The sequence below is a fragment of the Ictidomys tridecemlineatus genome, chromosome 13 (genome assembly GCF_052094955.1).
Source record: "Ictidomys tridecemlineatus isolate mIctTri1 chromosome 13, mIctTri1.hap1, whole genome shotgun sequence".
In the NCBI taxonomy this organism is placed as follows: Eukaryota; Metazoa; Chordata; class Mammalia; order Rodentia; family Sciuridae; genus Ictidomys; species Ictidomys tridecemlineatus.
The window spans coordinates 16,322,082-16,346,259 of NC_135489.1; the positions used below are offsets into that span (position 1 = coordinate 16,322,082).

The 24,178-nt window shown below is 40.1% G+C and overlaps 1 protein-coding gene and 1 long non-coding RNA gene across 7 annotated transcripts in view; one reads left to right on the forward strand and one right to left on the reverse strand.

Annotated features, from left to right (window-relative positions):
- Nucleotides 1-22,706, forward strand: part of LOC144369777 (uncharacterized) — a 41,681-nt gene extending 18,975 nt beyond the window's left edge. For both annotated transcript variants that reach the window (XR_013429535.1, XR_013429536.1), the window contains exons 4-5: nucleotides 4,467-4,635; nucleotides 21,816-22,706. This is a non-coding gene — a long non-coding RNA (uncharacterized LOC144369777). The remainder of the gene's footprint in view (nucleotides 1-4,466; nucleotides 4,636-21,815) is intronic.
- The window catches only part of Malt1 (MALT1 paracaspase), a 56,979-nt gene continuing 52,261 nt past the window's right edge, over nucleotides 19,461-24,178 (reverse strand). For all 5 annotated transcript variants that reach the window (XM_078029956.1, XM_078029954.1, XM_078029957.1 and 2 more), the window contains 3 exons: nucleotides 23,123-23,280; nucleotides 21,284-21,409; nucleotides 19,461-20,581 (listed from right to left, as the gene is read on the reverse strand). In XM_078029956.1, coding sequence (XP_077886082.1) covers nucleotides 20,141-20,581; nucleotides 21,284-21,409; nucleotides 23,123-23,280 — 725 coding nt within the window. In that variant the 3' untranslated portion in view covers nucleotides 19,461-20,140. The remainder of the gene's footprint in view (nucleotides 20,582-21,283; nucleotides 21,410-23,122; nucleotides 23,281-24,178) is intronic.

The window sequence follows — 24,178 nt, forward strand, 5'->3', positions numbered from 1 at the left end:
GCTTTTGGGAAACACCTCATATCCAAACCATAAGAGGTGGCTTCTAGTTTTCAATGATGACTTCATTTTCCCGAGGACAAGGGAGGCAAGGTTTTCAGTCAATAGTGGGAGGGCAAGAGGGGAAGGATGAGTGGTCTGAGTACAGAGAAATGCTTGTGGAAGATGGTCGGGGCTGGATTTATGCCAGTAAAAAGAAAACCGAGCTGGGTGCGGTGGCGCACGCCTGCTATCCCAGCAGTTTGGGAAGCTGAGTCAGGAGGATCTGTAACTGTGTGAGGCACTAAGCAACTCAGTGAGACTCTGTCTCTAAATAAAATACAAAATAGGGTTGGTGCCGCAGTCTGGCTGGGCACAAATCACGAGCCACTGAAGCAGGGACAAACTTTATTTCTGAATTCCACCAGCACACTCCACACATGCTCCCAGGAACTCCCCCACACATGCCTCTCCAGGAACTAGCAACCGGAAATATCCCTCCTCCGGCACTTCCCCAACCAATGGGAATTCTCTGGGAATCCCCTGAGAGCTCAAGCGAACTCAACGGGAACTCTGCCAGAACTCAAAAGTCATCATCTTAATGGCTCGTTAGCGTCACCTCTCAACCACTACTTCTGGCAAAAATGCCATGCGTCATCCCGACTCGGCTGTGGCCCTCAACAGGTTGGGGATGTGACCCAGGAGTTGAGTGCCCCCGAGTTCAATTCCCAGTACCAGAAAAAAAGAAAGAAAGAAAGAAAGAAAGAAAGAAAGAAAGAAAGAAAACTGAAAACCATCACTGGATGAGCTAGAGATGGGAGATAGGAGAGTGCATCAGGGAGTTGTTGATGTTTGTGAGAGAGTGATAGTAATATGACAAATAAGACAAATTCAGGTTTGGCAAGAGAATAAGTCAAGAGAGATGGACTGAATCAGAAGGATAAATGGGGTAGCAGTCCAGGTTTACGCAAGGGGTACTTGAGAATTGGGGCTGGAAGGATAGGGTTTGTGATCACAGAGGACAGTATGAGTTGATGATACTGGAAGCATGCAGTTTCCAGACCATCTGTGGGATGTGTGTGGTTGAGTTATAAGAAGAGATCTCTGTTAATGGGGAATTCAAGGATATGAGAGAGAAGTTGGGTGGGCCATCACCAGAGAGTGGAATTTTCCAAAAATGACAAGAAGGCACAGGCTGGAGCACGAGACTTTAGGAAAAGTGCTAAAGAATTCACTATTTTTTCAAGACAGGGTGAAATTATGCCCTATTATTTTCTCCCTACAACCATATTTTTTCTTTCTCCCTCTTTTATTCCCTCTCCCTCTTTCTTCTTTCTTGCTTTCTCTTTAGTACTGGGGTTGAGCCCAGGGGTGCTCTACCACTGAGCTACATCCCAGCCCTTGCTAAGTAGCCCAGGATTACAGGTGTGTACCACTATGCCTGATCTGTGACCAGATTCCCTTGGTTCTCCCATTTTCATTTATTTATTTATTTTAATTAGGTATCTATGACAGCAGAATGCATTTTGATGCATTGTACACAACTGAAGCACAACTTTTCATTTCTCTGTACATAACGTAGCGTCACACCGTATGTACCTAGGAAGCCCATCACATTCCACCATCTTTCCTGCCCCCTCCCCACCCCTCACTCCCCCTTGTCCAATCAAAGTTCCTCCATTTTTCCCATGCTCCCCCGCCCATTTATGGATCAGCATCCACTTATCAGAGAGAACATTCGGCCTTTGGTTTTTTGGGATTGGCTTACTTTACTTATGAGATTCTTCAATGCCATCCATTTACCTGCAAATGCCATAATTTTATTCTCTTTTAGTGCTAAGTAATATTCCATTGTGTATAAATACTTCAGTTTCTTTATCCGTTGAAAGGCATCTAGTTTGCTTCCACAGTTTAGCTATTGTAAATTGAGCTGCTATGAACATTGATGTGGCTGTGTTACTATAGTATGCTGATTTTAAGTCCTTTGGGTATAGACCAAGAAGAGGGATAGCTGGGTCAAATGGTGGTTCCATTCCAAGTTTTCTAAGGAATCTCCATACTGCTTTCCAGAATGGTTGCACCAATTTGCAGTCCCATCAGCAATGTTTGAATGTGCCTTTTTCCCCACTCCCCTACCACTTATTGTTTGTATTCTTGATAGCTGCATTCTGACTGGTGTGAGATGAAATCTTAGAGTAGTTTTGATTTGCATTTCTCTAATTACTAGAGATGCTGAACATTTTTTCATATATTTGTTCATTGATTGTATGTCTTCTGAAGAGTGTTCAGTTCCTTAGCCTGTTTATTGGTTGGGTTATTTATTTATTTATTTTGGTGTTAAGTGTTTTGAGTTCTTTATATATCCTAGAGATTAGTGCTCTATCTGATGTGCATGTGTCAAAAATTTGGTCCCAAAATGTAGGCTTCCTGTTCATCTCATTGATTGTTTCTTTTGCTGAGAAGAAGCTTTTGAGTTTGAATTCATCCCATTTATTAATCCTTGATTTTATTTCCTGTGCTTTAGGTGTCTTGTTAAGGAAATTCGGGCCTAATTTGACACGATGAAGACTTAAGCCTACTTTTCCCTATATTAGGCTCAGGGTCTCTGGTCTAATTCCTAGGCCCTTGATCCATTTTGAGTTGAGTTTTGTGCATGGTGAGTTGTTTTTCCCATTTCATCTGAGATGCCAAATACCTGCAGGACACAAGTAAAGGACAAAGAAAGACACAGTTCTTTCTTTGGACCAGGAGGGGGCACCAGAGACCCAATCAGAAGGTCCCGAATCTACTGGAAGTCTGGGAAAACAGGTGGATTTTATAAAGGAGCTCAGGATACTCTCCCTTGGGCTGTTGTAACAATCACCACTAGCTTGGTGGCTTAAACCTGCAGAAATATATTCTCTCATAGTTCTAGAGCCCAGAAATCCAAAATCACTATTAGTGGGTTGAAGTCAAGGTAATGGCAGAGCCATGCTCCCTTCAAAGGCTCTGGGGAGAAGGCTTTCTGGATCCTTCCAGCTCTGTGGCTGCCAGGATTCTCCTGTTGTGGTTACATAGCCAGTTCCTGCCTCCATCTCCATGTGGCTTTCTTTGTGCCTTCTTCTTCCCATGAGGATATTTGTCATTGGATTTGGGGCCTACTCTAATCCCATATGTAGTCATGCCAAATACTTAATTACGTCTGCAAAGATCCTATTTCCAAATAAGGTATCTAGTGGGTGGCTCAAATTTTAGTTTGATGATAGTATTAGTAGATTTACTGGGTTCTGGCTATATGTCTGTGCTAAGCTTTATGTCCACGCTAAACTCTTTAGGAAGGTGCTTAGCATTACCTTATTTTATGTTAAAAAATACCTAGAGCCCTACAGCTGAAAAGATGTTGATATGTGAGAAAACTGAGACCCATGGTGGTGAGTGGGTTGCAGAGTCAGGTTTGAACCCTCCTACTCCCAGGCGGGGCTTCCTGCCTCTTCTTGGTTGGTGGGAATGTTATAGGTTTCTAAAGCCTCTGTTTGTGTTGTTCCCATTAATTGAATTTCATTTTTAAAAGGTGAAGTTTGGAAGTAGTCATTTCACATGTAACAAAAAGGAAATATCAACATAAACTTACCTGTAAACAGTTTAAATTGAGATGTAAGTCTGGCTGGACTAAACCATGGAAGAACTTAGAATTGAGGCTCAGGTGCTCTGTAGGTGCAGTTCTGGAACTCAGAGGAAGTGTAGGAGCCTGGACAGTCCTTTTCTGACCTTCATTTAAAGAGATGGAGAACACCATCGTGGGGAGGCAGAGCCTTGGCACTGGTGGCTCTGGTCCTTCCAGAACTTGTCTGTATCCTCTGCCCCTGGATCTGGAACATATCCCCGCGTCATCCTAATGAAAGTTCATTTTTGTTAAGCTCATTTAAGGGGGGGTTCTGTTAACAGGCACCCCAAAGATGACTTCTTGAGCCAATTCCTATCCTCCTGGGCCTTTCACAAATTCTAAAGACCAACCTGGAGGAATCTATGAGAATCCTACTCTCTCTCTCCCTCCTTTTTTTTGGTACCAGAAATTGAATGCAGAGGTGTTTATCCACTAAGCACATCCCCAGCCCTTTTGATGTTTTCTTGGAGACAGGCTCTTGCTAAGTTGCTTAGGACCTCACAAAGTTGCCGAGGCTGGCTTTGAACTTGGGATCCTCCTGTTTCAACCTGCCGAGTTGCTGGGATTACAGGTCTGTGCCACCACCCAGTCTTCCTCACTTTCATTTTACTCTTTCCATTCTGGTTTGGATCTTGAATATCCCCCAGAGGCCCATGTGTTGAAGACTCAGTCCCCAAATGCAACAGTGTTCAGAAGTTGGATCATGAGATCTATCCTTATTAGTGGATTAACCCATTAGATGGATTAATAATTTGAATGAACTGTTGGAAGGTGATGGAAACTGTAGGAGGTGGGCCCTAACTGGAGGGGCATGTTCTGGAAGGGTATTTCTCTTGTGCCCACCCAGGTGCTTCCTGACGACCATGAGCTGAGCAGCGTTTCTTCACCATGCCCTTCCACCATGAAGTTCTGCTTCACCTGGGGCCCAAAGCAATGGAGCCAGCTGAGAACAGACTGAAACCTCTGAAACCATGAACCAAAAATAAATCTTTCCTCCTCTAAGTTGTTTTTCTCAGGTATTTGTCACAGGGAATGAAAAGCTAACTAACATCCCCCACCCCCTTGATACTCAGTTTATCAAGGACAGACCTCCTCCATAAAGCAATGGCAGCCATGAGTCAGAGAGTTCCTCCAATGCCCTTTCTTCCACCCCCTCTGTGCTGTGTGTTCTCACATAATTTTTCCTATGCTGGTCTTGAAATTAGGAGGGAGGATACATTTGAGAAATGAATTGATTTTGGAAAAACTCCAAAACAAAACAACCTCAGTAATTTTGAACTACATTCTTTTAAGAAAAAGTTTACTGAGGGAGAATTCATATACTCACACACTTGAAGTCCACACTTGGAAGATCTATAGATCTCACAGCCATCCCCGACAACAATTTTAGGATATTTTCTTCATTCTCAAAAGAAATCCATTAGCAGGCCTCCCTAGCCCCCACTAATCAACCTTCTATCTCCAGATTTACCTTCTTTGTACCTTTCTCTATTCTCAGAAATAGAACTGTACAATAGAACTACAGTCCTTTATTATTTGTGGTGAGCAGAGGGGTAGGTGCCACTCTTAGGACTTTAGAGTTAGATTCAAATAGAAGGCTTGTTCTTTCCACAGTTAGCCATTGGAGCAGCAGAGATGTAACTATTTGAAGACTTTTTAATGAAAGTAGTTTGGTGGGATGGGGAATAGGAGGATAACCATCTGGATGACCTCCTTTTTTCTCTTTGCTCTCAGCCCTGTCCTTCCCTACCAGCAGCCAAGAGAATAAGATATTGGGGGGGAAAAGAAAACTTGAAAGCTTGGGGCTGTGAGGGGAAGAGAGGAGGAAAGGAGAACAAGAGAGAAATCAGATTTTAAGAAACTTAATACCTTAAAACACATGTGGGGGTGTTTCAGGGTGACGCCATTTCTCCTCCTTTTTCTGACTGTAAGCCTGGAGTCTCCCTGCAGCTTTGCTGGCAGAAGTCTAGCCATGTGCCTCTGCAGGGAACTGGACTCAGCGAAGCACACTGTACTTTGAATACATTTGTCTATATTCTACATCCCCCACTATACATTTTTATTTTTGGTACTGGGGATTGAACTCAGGGGCACTCAACCACTGAGCCACATCCCCAGCCCTATTTTGTATTTTATTTAGAGACAGAGTCTCACTGAGTTGCTTAGCACCTCGCTTTTGCAGAGGCTGGCTTTGAACTCATGATCCTCTTGCCTCAGCCTCCTGAGCTGCTGGGATTAGAGGCGTGGGCCACCACACCTAGCTGTGCCCTATACTTTAAATCATCTCTATTACCTAGTACAGTGTAAATGGTAAATAAATAGTTGTTACACTGTATCAAGCAATATGACAAGAATGTCTGCACATATTCAGTACAGATGGGACTGCCAGAGACCAATGACATCATATGTCAGAGAGCGCCAGGGGCCTGCACAGCTGCAAGGTCTCAGCAGTGCGCCTACATATCCCCTGGTTCATGTGGAGTCAGTGCCATAGTGTTTGGTGTGTGATTTCAGTTTTGCTTTTTGGAACACTTCCCCTGAGTGTTTTGGATCCTCAGTTGGTTGAGCCCACTTTGCTGAATGTGCCTATACAGAACTGCTGGTTATTTGGTGACATTCTTTTCAGTCCATGGAGAGGACAGAATCAGTGCTATCTGATTTGTCTGAGTGGTCTCTGTAGCCCTCATCATTTCACACTAGCCTGCCACAGCTTGGGCCTTGGTGACAATGTTGCTCACATACTGTAGAAAAGGGCCCAGGACACAAAAACTTAGGAAAGGGCAGTCCTGAGACTCACACCATGATAAGGACCATGTCATAGGTCAAGCCTGAAACGTGGTAAGCAGCTTTCAAGGCAAGTCCATGAGTTGATTGAACAGATAACTCCTGCTAGAGGAAACTTCAGTCAGAAAGGGGCATTGGTGGAAGACACTGGCAGGATCCTGCAGGTGCTGGTTCAGGCAGGGACTCTCAGTTTGGAAGCATTCTAGGTTCATGGACAAGGCTGGCCAATGACATGGTTGTTTCGATCACCTTAGCCTGCTGTCATTAACTGTCCCTTTCATGTAATTACCCCCCTTGCTTCTCTCATGCTCACAGAAATGCCTCTGCCTGATTTGGTGTTCTGTGCAGGTATGCTTTATGGAAGAGGATGTCCCAGCACACTGACCCCTGTGCTGGGACAGGCAAATATCTACCTGGCCCTCCCCAACAAGCTCCCTCTGCCTTTTAGGTGAGTGTGCCTCTGTGCACCTTGAAACTCAGTCAGGTGACACCGCAGTGTGAAATCAGATTTTAAGAAACTTAACACTTAGTTAGCAGCAACAATTGACTCCAACGGGAAGGTACCACATGCAGACTTGCCTTAACAGTACCGACCAGCAAGCCACGTCTTGAATGACAAGGTTGATTGAGAGCCAAGTTTGGTGCTGTTTGCTCCAATAGCTAAAACTGCTGGTCAGTACCTGCTCACATGTTTTTCTTTTTGGTGGTTCTGGGGATTGAACCCAGGGGTTCTCAACCACTGAGCCGCACCTCCAACCCTTTGAATTTTGAGACGAAGTCTCCCTAAGTTTCCCAGGCTGGCCTCTAACTTACTATCTTCCTGCCTCAGTCTCCCAAGATACTGGGTCCACCATGCCTGGCTCTCATGGCTTTTACTGTTGGGAGCAGCTCAAACTGAATGGCTCACAGAAACCTTTCCTTAACAGGAGGCTAGAAGATTCTAGCCTCTCCACGTAGCTTGGAAATTCTCCATCCTCTTCTTTCTCTCCACTATAGTCTTGAGAGTCACCCAGCTGCTATCATTTATGGCTGTGTGAGAGGAGGAGAATCTCCAAACAAAGGTGGGGTCTGCCAAGGAGACTAGAGCCCCAACCCTACCCACCATTGAGGATCTATTCTAACATTTTGAAAACTACTGGGATCCAAGGTGAGGTCAACTGGATAGGAAAGTGGGAAAGTGGGAAGAGGAACAAAACCACTTACTCAAGGTGGGGCAGAGAACAAAGGGTGCTGAGGTCAGGTATTGCAGGAATCCAAGTCTGGCAGCAAGAGAAATGTATGTGTGTGTGTGTGTGTGTGTGTGTGTGTGTGTGTGTGTGTGTGTGTGTGTGTGAGAGAGAGAGAGAGAGAGAGAGAGAGAGAGGGAGAGAGAGAGAGAGAGAAGGTTAGGGTGAAGATTAGAGAGAAACGATGTACTCTTCTAGGGCATGGCAACAGCAATCACCTCCTCCAGCCAAGCCTGACCTGCCTAAAGTTACTACCAAATGAGGGCATTGGAACCAGGATAGAATGATACCATCCATAATCTACTCTTGCATTAACAGGAGGTTTCGGGCTGGGGATGTGGCTCAAGCGGTAGTGCGCTTGCCTGGCATGAGTGTGGCCCGGGTTTGATCCTCAGCACCACATACCAACAAAGCTGTTGTGTCCGCCGAGAACTAAAAAATAAATAAATAAATATTAAAAATTCTCTCTCTCTCCCTCTCTCTCTCTCACTCTCTCTTTAAAAAAAAAACACAGGAGGTTTCACCCAGTCTTCTCCTCCTCCTCCTTCTCCCACCTCTTCCTCTTCCCCTCCTCCTCCTGCTCCTCCTCCTCCTTTTCTCTCTTCTCCTCCTCTTTCCTTTTCCTTTTCCCTCTTCCTCCTCCTTCTCCTCCTTCTTCATCTTCTCTTCCTCATCCTTCTTCCTCTTCTTCTTTTCCTCCTCCCCTTCCATATCCTGCTCCTCTTTCTTCTCCTATGCTTCCTCCCCTCCTCCTCTTTTCTTTTTCTGCTTCTCCTCTTCCTTCTTCTCCTTCCTCCTCCGATCCTCCTCCTCCTCCTTCTCTCCTAATCCTCCTCCTCTTCTCCACCTCCTTCCCCTTGGGATTCTCTGTTTTCTCCTCTCCTCCTTCTCCCTCTCCTTATTCTCCTTTTCCTCTTCCTCCTCCTCCTTTTCTGTTCCTCCTTCTTCATTTTCTTCTTCTCCATTTCCTTTTCCTCCTTCTTCTCTTCCTCCTTCTTCCTCTTGCTTTCCATCTCCTCCACCTTCTTTTCCTTCTTCTTCTCCTTTTCCTTTTCCTCCTCCTTCTTACTCTGCCTCCTCCTCCTTCATCTTCTATTTCTTTTCTTCTCCTTCTCTACCTCCTCTTTCTCCTCCTACTTTCCCCCATCCCTCTCTCCCTCCTCCTTCTCTTCTTTCCTCCTCCTCCTCCTTCTTCTTCACCTTCAACTTCTCCTACCCCCTCTCTTCCTCTTGTCTTCTTCTCCCTTTTCTTCTTCTCCTCCTTTTCTTACTACTACTTCTTTCTCTTCTCCTTCCTTCTCTCCCCTCCTCTTCTTCTTTTTACTCCTTCTCCTCCTTTTTTCTTTTACTCTTCTCCTTCTCTTGTTCTTCCTTCTTCTCCTTATTCCATCTTTCTTCACCTTCTTTTTCTTCTTCTATTTCATCCTCCTTTTCTCTGCTTCCTATTCCTCTTATCCTCCTCCTCAGTCTTCTTCTACTTAGTCTTTTTCTCTTTCTTATCCTCTTCCTTTCCTCACCCTCTCTTCCTTCCTCTTCCTCTTCCCCTCTTCCTTCTCCTCCTTCTTTTCTCCTCCTCCTTTCCTCCTCTTCTACTTGTTCTCCTCCTCCTTTTGCTTTTCCTCCTTTCCTCCTTCCTCTACCTCTCCTCCCCTTCCTCTTCCTTCTGACTTTTATGTCTTCCTCTTTTTCTACTCCTCCTCTTTTCTTTCTCCTCTTTTTAAAATTTTTCTTATTCTTCTTTCTCTTTCCCCTTCCTCCTAATTCTTTATCTTCTCATTTTCTTCCTTTACGTGTTCTCCTTTTCCTTCTACTTCCTTTTCTCTTCTTCTTCCTCCTCCTCCTTCCTCTCCCTCTTCCCTCCTCATTTTCTCCTCTTACTCCTTCTTTTTCTTCTTCTTCTTTTTCTCCTTCTACTTTTCTTCTTCTCCTCCTTTTTTCCTTCTTTTTCTTCTCCCCTCCTCCTCCATCTCATTTTCCTCTTCCCCCTTCTTCTTCCTTTTCCTCTCCTCCTCCTCCTCTTCTTTCTCTCCTCCTCCTCCTCCTTATTCTCATCCTTTCTCTTCCTCTCATCCTCCTCCTTCCCCTCCTCTCTTCAACCTCCTCCCTCAACTGTTCCTACTTTTCCTCCTCCTTTCTTTTTTCTTCCCCTCCTTCTCTTCCTTTTTTCCTTCTTCTTCTCCGTCTCCTCCTCCTCCTTCTTTTCTATTCACTCTCCTCTTCCTCCTTTTCCCTCCTTTTACTCTTCCCCTTTTTCTACTTCTTCATCTTCTGCTCCTCCCTGTCTTCCTCCTCCTCCTCCTCCTCTTCCCACCCCACTTCCTCTCCTCCTTTTCTTTTTCTTCTTTTCCTTATCCTCCCTCCTCCTGTCTCCTCATCTGCTCCTCCTCCTTCTTCCCTTTCACCTTCTCTTTCTCCTCCTTCTTCCTCTTGTCCTTTGCCTGTTTCTCCTTTTCGTTCATCTTCTTCTCCTTCTCCTCCTCCTCTTTTTCTTTCTTCTCTTCTTCTGCCCCGTTTCCTCCTCTCTTCCCTTTCTCCTCCTCTTGTTTTTCCTTCTACTCCTTCTCTTCCTTCTTAGTCGTCTTTTTCTTCTCTTCCTTCCTCTCACTATTCCTCCTCTTCTTTGCCTCCTTCACCTTGTTTTTTGCCTTTCATCTTCTCCTCCTCCTGTCATCTTGCTTGTCTTCTCCTCCTCCCCAAGTTCTCTTCTCCTCCTCCTCCTCTCCTTCTTCACCTTCTCCTTTTCTTTTTCCCCTTTCATTCTTTTTTTTAAAGAGAGAGTGAGAGGAGAGAGAGAGAGAATTTTTCATATTCATTTTCTAGTTCTCGGCGGACACAACATCTTTGTTGGTATGTGGTGCTGAGGATCGAACCCGGGCCACACGCATGCCAGGCGAGCGTGCTACCGCTGGAGCCACATCCCCAGCCCCTCCCCCTTTCATTCTTCTTCCTCCTCTGCTGCCACTGCTGTTTCTTCTTCTCCACCTCCTCCTCCTTCCTCTTTTTCTTATCTCCCTTCTTTTCTATCTTTTTCTGCTCACTCTCCTTCTCTTCTTTTCATTCTCCTCCTCCTCCTTCTTTCCCTCTTCCTCTCCTCCTCCTATTCTCTTCCTCTATCTTCTCCTCCTTTCTTTCTCTGCTTTCTCCTTCTTCCTCTTTCTCTCCTCCTACTCTTCCTTCTCCCTCTCCTCCTTTCTTCTTTTCCTCCTTTCTCTTCCCCTTCCCCTCTTTCTCCTCTTCCTCCTCCTTCTACTTCTCCTCATCCTTCCTCTTCCTCTCCTCATCTTCTTTCCTTCTTCTTCCTCTTTTTTCCTTTCCCCCTTTCTTTTCTTTCCTCCTCCTCCTTCTTCTCTTCCTTCTCATTCTCCTCCTCCTCCTCCTCCTACCTCTTTATCTTCCTTTCATCCTCCTACCTCTCATCCTCCTACCCCTCATCCTCCTACCCCTCCTCTTCCTCCTTCTTCCTCTTTTACTCATCTTTTTTCTTTTCTTCTTTTCCTCCTCCTCTTCATCTTCCTCTTACCCTTCTTTTCCTCCTCCTGCTCCTTCTTCCTCCTCTTTTCCCTTTCTCCTCTTTTCCTTCCTCTTATACTTCACCTTCTCCTCCTCCTTTTCCTTTTCCTCCTATCTTCCTCTTCTTTTCCTTCTTCTTCTCATCCTCTTCTTTTGCTTTCATTCTCTCCTCCTCTTCCTCCTCCCCCTTAGTCTTCTACTTACTCTTCTTTTCCTTCTCCTTCTCCTCCTTGTTCTCCTCCTCCTCTTTCTTCAGCTTCTCCTCTCCCTCCTCCTTCTTCATCTTCTCCTTCTTCCTTTTGTGTCCTCCTCTTCCTCTCCTCCTCTTCTTCTCCTTCTTATATATTATATAAAATTATTAGAACACCCCCCCCCGCCGTTGGTTGTCTTCCTTCTTTTTATGAGGTGATGGGTATGAACCCAGGTCCTTACATGCTGGGCAAGAGCTCTACTCCTGAGGTCATCCCCAGTACAGATGTCTTTCTTGTAATACTGAATTTACCATAGTATACAAGGTTAGAAGTGGCAAAATTAAAGCTGATGAAAATATATAAAAATGTTTTAAAAACAAAATTTTCCTATCATAACAGTCTTCTCCATTGAGCAGAATATAGCAACATCAATTTTAGGACAGACCTTTTAAAGTTCTTTGAATATGACCTATGGTTTACATTTATAGATGTATCTTTTACAAATGATCTTTCAATATTTAAGAATATTTTTTCATGGAAGAATGAAATATTGACACTATTTAGATATTATTAGAAACCCCCATTGGCTGTCTTCTTTCTGTGGTTAGAAAACACCCAAATCAAGCACCTGACCTTATCTAATTCAAGATGCCACTTTTGTTGTCAAAGTAGGACAATTTCTTGCAAACTTCAGTTATATATCTTAGGCACAATATTTATTACTCCATTAAATAAGAGCGCTTACTGTCACACCACTTTTGTACCAATTCAAGAATGATTGAATATCTTCTTCATTATTGTACAAGCAGCAGCAGCATTGTGGAAAATATAATGGGCTGTGGTCTAGATTTGAGTCATCCTGCCTCTGCACTTACCACTTGTGTTATCCTGGGATAACAGGTAATCCCAGCAATCAGTTTCTTCATCCATAATTGCAAGGCTATTGAGGGATAGATGAGACTGTTATAAAATGTTTGTATGTAGCATCGAGAAAGTGATACTATCCACTATCCTGGTGCTGAATAGCTTACACCACCATTTTTACAAATGAAAATGCTATCAACTAAACTCAACAGCATGAAAAAAAATGTAATGACTTCAGATTTATGGGTAGGATCAGATTTACTCATTTTGTAACAGGTGTAATTAGTAATAAGCACCTCTGTAATTATTCATTATATTAAAAAACATACAAGGTACTGTACACTTTTAAGATTATCCTAATGAAAAGGTAAAAATGTGTCCTAAAAATAATTATTAAACTTGAGCATCATATTTACATTATACATTTGTATGTCTATATTTTAAAATTATACAATAGTTTTGCTATGTATAAACTTCGGAAAATACAGGTAAGCAAACAAGGAAAAATAATCCCACTAGAGATAAATACTGTTAATCTTAGTAAGTTACCTTTCAGAGTTGTGGAAGTAGTAATAATAAAGTACTTTATACAGTATTAACAACTGATGATGTTATATCAGCATGTTTTTTGAAAATAAAATTCAAATGTAACGTATCTTAGAAGATATACCATGCCAAAACTATGAACGTACTTTATAGGAAATACTTTAACAGCAAATACATTCTGTATTGGTACAGGTATGGTTTTGAGAATGTCAGATTGGAAGAATAATGTTCATCCTTCTCAAAAAGTTGCCACTTTATAGAAATGATCTTTTTTAGTACTGCCAGCTCTGTAAAGTATTATAAGCTCTCTGATTTATACCATCATCCCCAATTTAATAGATAAGGAAATAAGAGCAAAGACAAATGCCAACTTCAAGTCACAACATGACTAAATGGTAGAGTCTAGAATTACCTCAGATGACTTGTTACTAAAGCCAAACTTGTGTTTGATGCTGTAGTATTTTAAAAGCTATCAAATAGGATAAAAGATAATATGCACATCTATACAACATTCTCCTGTTCTGGGTATATTTTCTTTACTTATACTTTATTAATATGGAAATATGTTGTATAACTGAAGGCGTCAAAAAAGAAAAATAGAGCTGTTGATGTAGCTTGAGCACTTTAGCCATGCTTGAGGCCCTGGATTCCATCCCCAGCACTGTGTTTTAGTCAGTCCTGGACAAAATTCACAATATCAAACTGTGATTTCAGTCTGGGCTGTGGCTCAGTGTTAAAGCATGTGCCTAGCATGTGTGAGGCAAGGGGTTCAATCCTCAGCAGCACATAAATATAAATAAATAAAATAAAGGTACTGTATCCATTTACAACTACAAACATTAAAAAAAAAACTGATTTCTTTTTTATACTGGGATTGAACCCAGGGCTTGAGCATGTTAAACACACACTACCACTGATCTACACTCCAGCCCCTCAAACTCTGAGTCTGAATGTCAGTGTCCATCTGAGAAACAGGATGAAGTACACAAGGAATGTATAAATTCTGAGTATTTGTTATCACATGACAAATAAAAGTATATAAATATCAGAGACATGTGCAAGCAACAGGAAACAGATTTCATCCTCATTAAACTTGTGCCTATGTATATGTCAGTTACCTAAGCTCTGGCTACCTGGTTGAATTTCTTGAATTCGATTAAAAACTAACTACTGAAGATCCACCTAATTGCTTCATATGAAGTCTCAAAGCAACTGGCCTAAGAGAGTTAAGTAAAATAAAAACATGGCTGACAAAATTAAAAAATGGTATCGTTTATTTTTAAAATTATAAAGCTATAAATAGGTTTAAAAATGCAAATAGTAGGGTATAAACATGAAAGATAAAATGTTCTTTAACCTATATAACTTCTAGTTCTCCACAGCTGCAGTCTAATATGGCAGACATTAGCTATATACATAGCTAAAACTGAAATTTAAAAATATGGTTTCTCACACTAGCTATATTGCAGTTGTACAGCCACCACAGGGGGCTAGAGGCTATCACACTGGATGTGCAGATAGGAAGCATTTCCACCATCACAGAACGTTCACTGGATAGTACTGATGTAATCACATTCAAGCACTTGCACATAAACATATATATTTTATTATTATGAGTTCTTTCCAAGTCCCTTATATTTTTCCAAGTCCCATATATTTTTCAAAATTTTCTTCCTGTTCTGGGGCTGTCTTCTTATTTTCTTAATGGTGACTTTAAGGCACAAAAGTTATTTTTGATGAAGTCCTAGTCAACCTAAAGCTTGAATACAAAATGGCTATTTCCTCCCAAGAGTTTCAGTTCCTGTATCTAGATCTGCGATCCATTTTGAATCAAGTTTTGTATGTGGCATGAGGTAGGGGTCATTTTGTAACTTATAAGTTGTCCCAGCACCATTATTGTAAGACTCCTCTGTCCTTACTGAGTGGTATTGATACCTTTGAGAACCAACCAGCAACATTTAAGGTTTCTTTCTGGACTCTCAGTTCTGCCCCTTTGCTCTATTTATTCACACACCTACACTGTCTCCATGACTATAACATCGTAGTAGTGAGACAAGTCCTCCCACTTTGCTTTTTTGAAGTTGATAGGGCTTTTCTGGGTCCCTTATTTTTTTCCCTTATGATTTCATGTTAATTTTATCAGTTGCTTGTCAGTTTCTGCAAGTAATGTGGCTGGGATTTTGATAAAAATTGTTTTCACTTTGGGTAGCATTGCCATCTTCATTAGATCTTTTATTTCTTTCCACTTTTTTTCTTATGCCTTTACCCTTTTTGATATTACTATAAATAGAATTTTCTTAATCTCATTTTTGGAACATTGTTAGTATAGAAACAAAATGGATTTTAGTATATTGCTTTTGCAAATTTTTGAATTCAGTTTTAAAATGAATTTCCTATGATTTTCTATGCTCAAGAATATGTCAACTGTGAATACGTATACTGGTTATCACTTATCCCAAACACTTGAGATCAAAAGTGTTTCAGATTTTTGGACTATTTACATATATATGAGACATCTTGGGACACGTTTACCCCTTATTCACAAAACCTGATGGCAATTTTATGTAATATTTGTAGTGTGTCTGCTTTTTTTTAAAAAATATTTTTTAAATTGTTGATAGACCTTTATTTGTTTATTTATTTATATGTGGTGCTGAGAATCGAACCCAATACGTTATACATGCTAGGCAAGTGCACTATCACTGAGCCACAGCCCCAGACTCATGTGTCTGCATTTTGATTGTGGTTTGTCATGTAAGGTCAAGTGTGGAATTTTCTACTTGTGGCATCATTTCAGTGCTCAGAGTTTCAGATTTTGGAGAATTAGGAATGCTTAACCTGTAGTTTTTAACTTGAAAACATCATGAACCATTATGAAAGAATGTTAGATTTTATCTAGTGCTTTTCTGCATCTGTTATGACAATCTATGTGGGTTTGTCCCTTATTAAAATGGTATGGTTGGATCTTCATTATTAACTTGCTAAAATTTATAACCTCCATTTTGTCATCTTTTTCACTGCTGAGACTAAAAAGATCTGACAAACACAATAATAGAGGAGGAAAAGTTTGAGGGCTCATGATTTCAGAAGTCTTAGTCTGTATAAAGAAGGCCAGCTCCATTCCATGGGGATGGCAGAGGGAAGGGGCTCACATCATGATCCAGAACTAGAAAGAATCCACCGGCCAGATAGAAATATATACCCAAAGCCATGTCCCAATTCCCATCTCCTCCAGCCACACCCTACTACTTCATTTACCACTCAGTTAATCCTATCAGGGGATCAAATCACTGATTGGGTTAAGACTCTTACGACCCAATCATTTCTCCTTGCACTGACTCACATGTGAACTTTTGGGGGACACATCACATCCAAAACATAACATTCGGTCCCTGGCCCCCAAAAGCTTTCAACCATCTCACAATGCAAAATATATTTTTTTCCATTTCCAAGAGTCCCCATAGTCAACAGTTCTGAGATTGCTCAAAGTTCAGGTCCAAAGTCTTCTATGAGGCTCAAGGCAATCTTGCATTGTGAGATTCTATAAAATTAAAAGCGATTTATAAGTATCCAATATATAATGGTATAGAGTAAACATTTCCAGTTAGAAAATTAGAAGAAAGGGATAGGATTAAAGCAAGACTGAAATCCATCTGTGGCTCCAAGTCTGGCATCTGGGGCACATGGTATCTTGAAGTTCTCTCCAAAGGGTATGTGTAGCTCTATCCCTATGGCCTTGTTTGTTGAAGCCCAAGTGGTCTTTATGTTGGCTCGTCTCTGCTCAATTCCTGCAGCTTTCCTAGGACGATGTTCCACATTACTGGCATTTCCTTAATCTCGGGGGTCTCCACTGCACCTTTGGCTTCCTCCTCACATCTCCACACTGACTTTTCAGGGGGTGCCTGCAGGGACTACAACCCTGCCTGGCCTTCCTTCGAAATCTTGGTAGAAGCCTCCATAAACCCCTAACTCCAGCATCCTGCATTCCTGAATAACCAGCACCACATAGTGGATGCCAAGTTCTGCTGCCATCTTGAGCAGTAGCCAAGCCTGCAGGGACCCTTGCGGTAGCAGTCTCTGAGTGTCTTGGTGGCTGAGGACGTTGAAAAAACTTCCTAGGCCCCCTTTTGCAAGAAGGGTGCTCCACTGGTCTTTTCTCAAGAGAATTTTCTTTTACCTTTTACTTCCTTGAGCTTGAGATGGGTATGGTCTTGCCAGCTCCTGAGATGCCCTCAAGCCATCTTTCTTATGGTCTCTAGGCAAAGTCTTCAGCATTTCTGTAGTAGCAGTGAAGTCTTTAACAACACAACTTCTTTAGCTCTAGTTTTACTCAGGATTTTCAAGTTCACTTTTTCCAAATCTTTCTGCTCCTGATTATCACAATAAATTTGGCTAAAAGTTGCCAGCAATATCTATGCCACTTCCTGAAGGTTATGCTGCCTAGACATTTCTTCTGCCAGATTAAGAAGTCTATCACTTCTAAAATCATCCTCACAGAAAGTCTCTGGACAACCCACTTCAATCTAATGTATGAAATATGATATGTCAAGAGCTTTGTAATGTTGTGAACAACCAAAAAAAAAATAAAATTATAAAAAAAAATTAAAAAAAAAAAGTCTCTGGACATGGGCAAAATGAAGATAGCTTCTCAGCCAGAACATAATATAAATGGCCTCTACCCCAAATTCCAATAGAGTCATCCTCTGAACCCTCCCTCTTGAGCCCTGTCTTCATTGTCTCCAGTCTTATTGGCATTCTGGTCTTCTGAGCTCCCACCACAATCAGCCATTAAGCTCTGCTTACAACAATCTAAAGTATTTCCAGCTTGCATTATTAAACATCTCCAAATTCCTCCCACCAATTCTAAAAATCTCAAAAAGCTTCTGAACCACATGGTCAGTTTGTCACAGCATTAACCCCACTTCTTGGAACAAATTTCTGTCTTAAGTCAGTTTTTTTCACTGCTGTGACTAAAAGCATCTAATCAGCACACTTATATAGGAAAAAAGTTTTATTTGATGGTTCATGGTTTCAGAAATCTTAGTCCATAGAAGGCTGGCTCCATTCTTTGGGGCCTGAGGTGAGGCTGAACATCAGGGCAGACGGAAGTGCTGACATCATGATCAGAAAGCAAAGTCTACTTGCCAGATACAAATATATATACCCAAAGCTACACCCCAATTCCCACCTCCTCCAGCCACAACCTGCACCTCAGTTACCACTTAGTTAATCCTTATCAGGATTAAATCCCCCATTGGGTTAAGACTCTTACAACCTAATCATTTCTCCTCTGATCTTTCTTGCACTGTTGCTCACATGTGAGCTTTTGGGAGATACCTCACATCCAAGCAATAACAATTCCCAAATCAACTCTTGAGGAATTTTGTGGTCATTTGTAGACATGTAGAGAGTAGTGAAAAATTTGTCACCCAGACTACATGTTCCCAGATGAGGCCTAACAAGGTGATGCTCTGCCTTCTTGCTTTAGTTCTCATGGAGATGACAAAAGGATGAAGGTGGAAAGTAGTTCAGTGCGGTTCAACAGTTCAGAAGCTCTGGCTCAGGCTGAATTCCAACTTTGGCACCTGTTAGTGGAACAGCCTCAGGCATGTCACTGAACACTTCCGAATCTGTTTTACTTTTGTAGAATGAAGAAAACAGAATCTATGTGAGATATACATATCTATGTGTACACATATGTACACACACACATACCTATTTTCCTAGGAGCAATGGTTCCATAGTCACTAAATCTATGTTGTGGTTACTTTATGGAGCATAACAATTGTGAATAATGAGAGCTGACTATATATTAGCTTAAATGATGTTTAGATGTTAAACCTTGAATTTCTGGCATAAATTCCACTTGATTATGGTATGTAATCTTTTTATATGCTGTTTGGTTTTGTTTGCTAGTAATTTATCAATAATTTTTGCATCTGTATTCATAAAGGATATTGGTCTGTAGTATTCTTGAAATGTCCTTGTCTTGTTTTGGCCTCACAGAATGAGTTTGGGAAACGTTCTCTCCTTTCTTTGGGAAGAATGTGCAAAAACTGGGTGCTGATTTTAATGTTTGGTACAATTCAGCGGTGAAGCTATCTGGGCCTGGAATTGTCTCTGTGTGACTTTTAAAATTACTAAATCTTTTTCCTTGTTATTGCCAATTTTCTTTTAAACCTGCTTTTATGTAGGACACAAAAAGATAAGGATATTATCTCTTAAGCCCATTTTAAATTACTAATTTTCTATTTTCCCTTGTTATTTCTAGCTGCATTTCAATCCAGCTTTTAGGCAGAATCATAAGTGATAAGAATATCATCTCTTAAGTCCAGTTAAGTTCAAGAAGGAAACTAGGCACAGTGGTGTATGCCTGTAATCCCAGCAGCTTGGGAGGCTAAGGCAGGAGGATCATGAGTTCAAAGGCAGCCTTGGCAACTTATTGAGGCCCTAAGCAACTTAGTGAGATCCTTATCCTGTCTCAAAATATAAAAAGGGCTGAGATGTGGCTCAGTGGTTAAGCATACCTGGATTCAATCCTCAGCACACCCCCCCAACAAAAAAAATTCAAGAGGAAAATATGTCATCAACCTTTGGAAGATTCAGATAAACATCTACCAAAATTACATCTCTATTCTTAACTCTGCTGTCTAGCTTCAACACAGATAAACATTTCATCACCTCTCGTGGTTTTGTGAAATTATGAACAAGAAATTTCAGTCCTTTCTACAAAAGATTTATTTACAAACAATCTTAACTGACACTTGCAGCAAGGTCCTATGATTATTAACTGAAGTTTATACATTGCTCAAGATAATATACAGATATGTGTACTTACCTACCTGTCTTTCAACCTATCTACAAAAGTAACAGTTGTCTCAAAATCTGTCAGGAAGGCAGGAGTAGAGAAAACATGGGAACAGAATTCTGGAGTCTCAGTTCTGATGCCAGCTCCAACTTACACAAGAGACTTTAATCTTTTTCTCCCACTGATAAAACTAGGTTAAGCCTGGTGATCAACAGGACTCCTTCTGGTGTAAAATATACAATGACTTATTCTACAACAATGCCATTCCCATTGCTACTAACTCAGAGTGATCAAAATGAAAAGATTTTTGTTATGTACATGTACATGTACATACACACACACACCCACACTCACACCCACACGTCATTCTTATAGAACCAACCAACCACTTTCACAAAGTCTTAAAAGAGAAAAAAGAGCAAGAGGAAGTCTGTGGTTAAATAATATAATTCCAACAACTCATAAAGTCCTAAGCCTGCTATGAAACAGTTGTTGCTTATTTTCTTTGTATGTATATATATATTATATTTGCCTTTTCACAATGCTCACTTTTTAAAAAGCACTATTTCATGTGAGGCATCTAATAAGAAGGTCACTTTTCAGAAATCATGAGCCTATCAGAGAAACTGAATGGTATTTCATCAGTTGTCTCGACTGGCACATTACTTCTACTAAAGTGGCAGGAATAATGATGGGTATGATAATTTGAAATAAATGCATTAGGAGTCCGGCTGCAATGACACCTGTCTGATGGCATAACACTGTTTGAATTACTAAGATGTGAATGGTAGACACCATGGAATGAGTCCTGGGATGAATGATAGTGCCCTGCTCCCCCCAAGGTGGATGTGGAGCTATGGTAAGGCCCATCAGACATGAGACGTGTAGGAAGGCAAGTCTTTCTTCCAAGACTTCGGTGCATGTCTAATTTAGCGATGAGAGGCTTCCCGACATTCACTTCCTGCTTCTCCTCCACAGTGTCTTCCAGTCCTGAGTACTGATAAGACAAACATACTGTGAAGATTAGATGTTCCTGAAAAGGAAAAGAAATGAGGTTTACCATTTTATCAATGTTAAAAATATCAATCTTAAGATATAATTCCCATACAACAAAAAGCCATTCAGCCCTCTATCCCAGGTTCCAATTCTCAAGGCATCCTCTTCCTCTCCCCTAAATCAAAAAAGGCTGGCCATTAGCCATCTTCTTTTCCTTCCTTCAATACTTAACTGAACAAGATAATGGGCTAAACCTTTAAGAGATGACTTTAGCTAATAAATAATTGTGTGGCTATGAATGAGTTAAAAACTCAACTTTTCTAAGGATATGACTTTATTAGAAAGTTTAACCATGTAGAGCTAGCTTCTCATTAGCAAATCAACTAGAAATTAAAAAAAAAATTAAAGAGAAATTCCATACTATTTTGCTGTATATTCTGTGGAAAGTCATAGAACAAGGAAATGATGATTCAAAAATGCTAAGATATTTAAAAGTAGAATACGCTGTATTTTCCTAACTTCTCAGGAGTATGGATGATAAACACACACACTCTCACACAAAAGTCCTCAAGCCACTACTGGGGATAGAATATAAGGACACTGAGAGGACCCACTGTAGATCGGTTATCTCAACTTCAATTTAATAACCAATAAAGCAGCATATATATGGATTTTGCCAACAGACTTTTCAGTTTCAAATAATTTTTCATTAGTAGCTATAATTAGGAAAAGTAGTAACCTTTAATTTTTGCAGTGAACTGAGTCTTGTATACAGACAATGCTTGGGAAGATCCTTTGATACTAAATAGCTGCCAGTTTCTTCAGGAGTTCCTTTATTTGCATCCTTTGGATCAATATCCAGGTCCTGCGGGGGGGGGAAGGGGGAAATCAGTGAATGTTTTTAATGAAATCAATCAGTCACACACTGTCTATGGTAGAACATCTTGACAGGTATTGCTCTCATGAATTTGACATAAGTAGTGATTCCTCGCCCAGGATTAAAGAAGCAATGAAAACCACATTCTATGATTACAATAGAACTGTAAATTCTGTACTAATATATTTAAAAAGTAAAGTTAGCTCTGAAAGGGTAGTGCTAACTTTACTACTCTTTGAAATACTTATTATCCTACTCAAGTTTCTTTTTCAGTAGAGAGAACCCCATTAGTAATTAGCTCCTGAATTCTTTCTCGTTATGATCATATGTTTAGAATATTTAAGAAGAATAAATGAATAAGCTAAAGTCAGCCCTTCCCTTTTTCTTTTTTTAGAGTCAACCACTGGTGAAGGATACTGCACTTCTGCTTTTCTGGAGGGACGCCCCAGCAACACTGGGTGGCCTAACCTGACCAGTGCTGTTATCACTGGAGGCCGGTTGAAACTAACTGAGCGATTCCGTACTAAATCATTTGCTGTCACATGAAACAATAGGTTCCATGAAGTCTCTATAAATAATGAAAGTGACATTTTGGACTTGTTTCTCTTAGTCTTTGCTTACTTCTCAGTTTGTCATACCTATGTAGAAAGAGGAGTACTATTTATTAGATTCTTTTGATCAATAAAAAATAAATACTAGAAATAAATGTTTGGAAAGAATAGAATTAGATTTCTATTCTTCCAATATATGACCATAACTTTACAAGTAAGTTTTGTGTTATAATAACACAATGGAAACAATAGTTTTTTAAAAGAAAATCCCCCCACTCTATATATGTACGTGTATGTATAAATAAAATATTTTGTTCTTCTACATTTGACATCCTATTTAAGGTCTGAGAAAGGCATCCTTTCTGAGTGAACTTTAGACATTTTAAAATTAGTCAAACAAGGTATTTTGGCAAAAATAATAAATATCATGATCAATGTTTCTAAACTACAAAGAAGTAACACTTATATAAATATATTTCCCTTATATTTACCATCAACTTTTAAGTTTTTAAAAGTTTAGATAGGAAAGGCAGCAGAATACAACAGACAAGAGTATGTCAATATGTAAATCAATGGAAGTGTAACTGATGTGATTCTGCAATCTGTATACGGGGTAAAAATGGGAGTTCATAACCCACTTGAATCAAAGTGTGAAATATGATATATCAAGAACTATGTAATGTTTTGAACAACAAACAATTAAAAAAATAAATTAAAAAAAATAAATAAAAGTTTAGAAGTTTTTTTTTTTTGTGTGTGTGTGTGTGTGTGTGTGTGTGCGTGCATGTGCGTGCTGAGTACTGAACCCAAGGCCTCCTCACATGTTCTAGGCAAGTGCTCTACCACTGAGCTACATCTCCAGCTCAAAAAGTTCAGTTCTTTAACATCAAAATACCCCTTTTATTTTTCTTCCCAGAACTGGGGTTTGAAATCAGGGGTACTCCATCACAGACACACATCCCAAGCCCTTTTTTATTTTTTGAAACAATGTCTCATCTTGATAAGCTGCCAAAGATGTTCTTGAACTTGTGATCATACTAGCTTCCTGCCTCAGCCTTTTGAATTGCTGGGATTATAGGTAAGTATCACCAAGCCCAGCTAATATCACTGATTTTAAATAAAAAATAAAAATAAAAAAGGAGAGACTTACAAGTGGGAAATCAGTAACATATGCATCACACATTATTATCTCAGGTGGTTTGTGAACTATACTTGTATAGATTATCATGACGTTGGAAAACTCAGCTGCAAATCCTAATTGAATCTGAACACCACATTGAAATTTAAGACACATACTTTCTGGAAGTTCTGAAAAAGAATAATAGGGACAACTTATAAAGAGTGCTTGGTAAATTTTCTGATAAAATAGCTAGTATTCTGTATAGGATAAAATACAATTAGAGACTTTTCTTTTGCTTAAAAAATGTTATATAACCAATATTATTTAAACACATATTTTTGCTGGCTAAAAATATCAAATCTTTTATTATAATTCTTGCCCATCTGCATATATACTTAGTGGTAATCAAGAGTATATGCACAATTATAGATATATTTTCACTGATGTGTCAATCTTCATGACAATAATTTTTTCTGGTGCTGGAATGAAATCCAGGGTCTCATGAATGTTAGGCAATGCTCTACCAGTGAGGATTTTTCACTTTTTATTTGAAGACAGGGTCTTGCTAAGTTGCCTGGGCTGGCCTTGAACTTGGGATTCTCCTCCCTCGGCTGCTGGGATTACAGATGTGGACTGCACTACCTTCTCTTACCATTTTATGCTATTAAAAAAATCAAAAAACCAAAAAAGCTATCTACTTATTAAATTTGTTACAAATACCTTCTACCTGACTTTTTAGTCTTATTTTATAGAAGGTTTTGTTTCCTATTGATCTTTACCACTGTCACTTTGTGTTGTTCAGACTTATTTACAGAAAAGACATTCAATTTTAATTACTATGCAATTATCTGGAATGCCAAGATAATATGTTTACAGCACTTTACCCTTTAATGTGCTCTAATATGTTAATTTGCTAAAACTATTATAGAAAGAAATATGCTTTATAGGCATTCAATAAATGTAATTATTTTTCAATTATTTCTACCAAGAGAGTCACAGAATAGATATTTGGAACTCAAGGGAAAAATCTAAAATCTTTATTACATTCAATAATTCAAACTTATTTTTTCACTAAATCATAAAAGG